General features: G+C 48.1%; 1 protein-coding gene across 1 annotated transcript; it reads right to left on the bottom strand.

Moving 5' to 3' along the window:
* Nucleotides 1-977: 977 nt before the first annotated feature.
* On the bottom strand, nt 978-1,709 carry LOC123430239 (flavone O-methyltransferase 1-like). The gene has a single exon (XM_045114118.1). The coding sequence runs from the start codon at nt 1,707-1,709 to the stop codon at nt 1,182-1,184; it is 528 nt and encodes a 175-aa protein (XP_044970053.1). The 3' UTR covers nt 978-1,181.
* Nucleotides 1,710-3,757: the final 2,048 nt, after the last annotated feature.

Raw genomic sequence — 3,757 nt, 5'->3', positions numbered from 1 at the left:
CCTAACAACACATATCTCACAATCCACCGGGGAAGCAGGAAGAGCAGCCAGCCAAACGTGTTCCGGGGACGGCGCTGGCACCACCGCGACATACAGATAGCAACAAATATGACGACAGCGCGAGTTCTCTTGCGACCATGGCGGAGCTGAGGAAGAGTGGGTTGGGATGGAGCAGGCAGCCGTCTCCTCACGTACGGACGATCGCGTCGTCGGCCGAGCAGTCCCACACCGACGCGCGAGCGTGCGATTTTGGGACCTCCGTCGAGGCCCAGGTCGAGGGAGGGAGCCCTTGACGACGATGCTGGCGGATCTGGGTGGGAGGGTCATGGCCGTCGCCGCCCTGGATCATGATATGGATTAAAGCATGCAAGGGAAGGAGATGAAATCGAGAGAGGGGGAGGCAAACCTTGAAATCGAGAGAGGGGGAGGCGCACTTGGCGTAGGCGTGGTCGCCGACCGCCGCGTCGGGCCCGATCAACGGGGCATCCTCCGATGCCTCGTAGTCCAGCCTTGGGACCTCCAGGCTCCCGCTGCACCACGAACATCAGGCTAACGTGTGACGGTGATGACATGATTCAATATTTGACTCATTTGCAAGGCTGCAGGAGTGCAGGACACGGCTGTACAGATGTGAAAATGGAGGGCATCTTTCTTATCTTCCATCTCATGGGGAGAATAATCAGGACAAGGTGTGAAGGTGGTTGGCACGCGGTGTACAACATGGCTTACAAAACAGGTAGACCGAATCCACGTACCAGTCGGCGGTTCTGTCGATGATCATTTGTTCATCGCCCTGGTGACCGTCGGAGCATGGTGGAGATCCAGTTCTCGGAGACCTTATGGTGGATCTTGGTGGTGATGTCCTTCCACAGGCCTGGCATCAACTGCTGCTGGAACGACGACAGCACGTACACCATTAATTAAATGATACAGATTAATTAGTTTTCCCTTAATTATTAAGTAATTAAATTGTGTGGATGTTAGATGAGAATGAGAAATAGCAATAGGTGGGTGGGTAGCAAATGAAGCTACTTGGTGTACTCGATAGCCCAAAAGTTGGCGTAGATGTATGTGGGCTTGACGCCGGTGAATCCAGCAACCTTGGCCAGCTTCTCCAAGTCCCTGAGGTACCTTTCCTTGCCACCCGGGATGTAGGCCAGCAGGCAGACGTCGATGCTGATCTACCCCTGCGCGCTGTTAATGGTCGCGTCGGGCTTGGGCGCCTTGGCCGGCAGAATACACTCCACGTTGATCACCTTGCCATGGTCGGGCAATGCGTCGTAGCAGTTCTTGAGCAGCTTGGCACATTCCTGGTCGCTAAAGCAGTTGAGGATCCACTTCATGAGGATGGCGTTGCCGCCAGAGGGCACACTCTCGAACATGTCGCCGCCGACGTGCTCCACCCCAGGGTAAGGCTGCGGGTCCGAGATTACGTGGGGCAGGTCGAAGTTGATCCCCTTGATGCCCGGGTACTTGGTGGTGATGGCGTGGATGACGGCGCCGAGGCCGCCGGCGATGTCCACGAGGGTGCCGATGCCCTCGAATCCATGGTACAGCTCGAGCAGCTTCTTGGTGATGATGATGGAGTGCTGCTCCATGGCCTCGTTGAAGACGCGGTTGAAGTGAGGATCCGTGGCGGCATGCTCAAACCACGACGCACCGAACGCCCTGGTGAAGGCGCTGCCGCCCTCTAGGACCGCCTCCTTCATGTGGCAGGTCGGTCAAGTGGTGGGGAGGGGAGAGGCTGGGAGCGACGCCCACCATGACCGATGACAACATGACGAGGTATGAGGGAGCGACGTGGGGCGGTGGGTGGCGGCGCCGATGTGGGGGAAGGGATTGGATCGGGGAGCTGGAGAGGAAGGAGCTCGGGAGGAAGGGAGGAAGCAGAAGAGAGGAAGAAGGGAGGCGTGGGGGGTGGATGAAAAATGCGAGGAGGACAAAACTAGGGTTTCATCTATAGAGTAGAGGGCTGCCGTTGGATCCGGGATCATCCAACGGTCCTTAATGCATGATCCGCGTGACATCCTCATGGGCCAATCAGAACGGAGTAAAACACTATGAATATGCTATGACCATCTAAATTGGTTGTAATTAACTGAAAATAAGTTCTTCTTCACAAAAACATTTTCTATTTTCGAGTGACAAATATGGTTTTTTGTGAAGGACCTTGTTGACACCTGATTTTGTCATGGAAGAAACACATTATTAAGATGTATTCAAATGAATTTTTCATTTTCTTTGGACAAAAAATTCATTTTCCATCTTTCGAGTGCTCAAAATGAGTTTTCCAGTTCATGACAGGATCCATGGAGTGGTACACGGTCCGAGATCTGAGACGCGGAGGGGAGGGGAGGAGGAGGGCGCGGTCGGTACCTGGAGGGCGGTGGAGTCGTGGGCGAGCTTGTAGTCCTTGTAGAGGAAGTAGCCGCCGGCGGCGGCCGCGCCAGCGAAGAAGGAGGCCAGCCTCACCCGCAGCATGAACCCCATCCTCCTCCGCCGCCTCCGCCTGTGGTCGCTCGTTCCCCTTTCTTCTGTGTAGGATGGTGGAGGGGACGCAGCCGGAGTAGTTGGGGAGATTCAGCTAGAAGCAGGTCAAATTTGAACTACAACTCTTTGATAGATTGCTCTTTAATTTTCCCAAAAATCATTTCTAGGTACATAACTATCTATTTTATCATTGAAACACCAAAATATTTGCAAGAATCAAGCCCTAGCTACGAACGGTCATACCCACCGTTTGAACCGCATTTTGAAACACGCATGAAAAATTCTAAAAAAATTGAAAAATTGAAAAACCTTCGCATTGTGTCATTATATGTGACCAACTGACCAGGAAAAATAATAAAGTTGTAATATGGCAATTACTTAAAAAAAGTGTTCTCATGAATGGGCTATCGTGTGTGAAGATTCATGGCTTTCAAGCCAAATGATCAATCTTATGGCCACATTCATGGCATAGTTTTTTCAAATGATCTAATATTATGCACAATGTTCCTTAAGGAAGTTTTCATTTTCCTTGTATGAAAAATTCATTTTCCATTTTTCAAGTGCCCAAAATGAGTTTTTTTGTGAAGGACCTACCGTATATTTGTAGCAAAATTAGACCAAATCATTTTTCTAACATACTAGGACATATTTAATGTACAATTGATCAAATGTTTGGGTGTTACAGACTTTTATCGACCTCTCGTGAAAAAGACAAATTTTCGCTGAATCAGGTGAAAGCGGGTCAAATTTGAACTGCAACTACATTATAGTTTGATGTTTATTTTTTCTAAAAATCATTTCTAGGTACACTAGTACCTATTTAATCATGGAAGCACCATTATATTTCCAAGATTCAATCACTAGGTAGGAACGGTCATACCCGCTGTTTTGACCGCGTTTTAAAATGGCCATGAAAAATTCGAAACAAATTCAAAAAAATGGAAAACCATTGCATTGTGTCATTATATGTGACAAAGTTACTAGTAAAAATAATAAGCTAGTAATACGACAATTATTTTAAATAAGTGTTCTTAGAAATGGGCTATCATGTGTGAAGATTCATGGCTTTCAAGCAAATGATCAATCTTATGGTCACATTAATGACATATTTTGTTGAAATGATATAATATTATGCACAAGGGTGCATATTGGAATGGCAAACAATGCTGATTAAGGAAGTTTTCATTTTCGTTCTATGAAATATTCATTTTTCATTTTTCAAGTGACCAAAATGTGTTTTTTATGAAGGACGTACCATATATTTGTT

Source organism: Hordeum vulgare, chromosome 2H (genome assembly GCF_904849725.1).
Source record: "Hordeum vulgare subsp. vulgare chromosome 2H, MorexV3_pseudomolecules_assembly, whole genome shotgun sequence".
Lineage (NCBI taxonomy): Eukaryota > Viridiplantae > Streptophyta > Magnoliopsida > Poales > Poaceae > Hordeum > Hordeum vulgare.
Note: the sequence above shows the minus strand (reverse complement) of the source record. Positions and strands in the feature narration are given on the sequence as shown.

Bases quoted from the DNA above. Each gene is read 5' to 3' on its own strand.
- LOC123430239 (XM_045114118.1), bottom strand. From the start codon at position 1,709: ATGAAGGAGGCGGTCCTAGAGGGCGGCAGCGCCTTCACCAGGGCGTTC.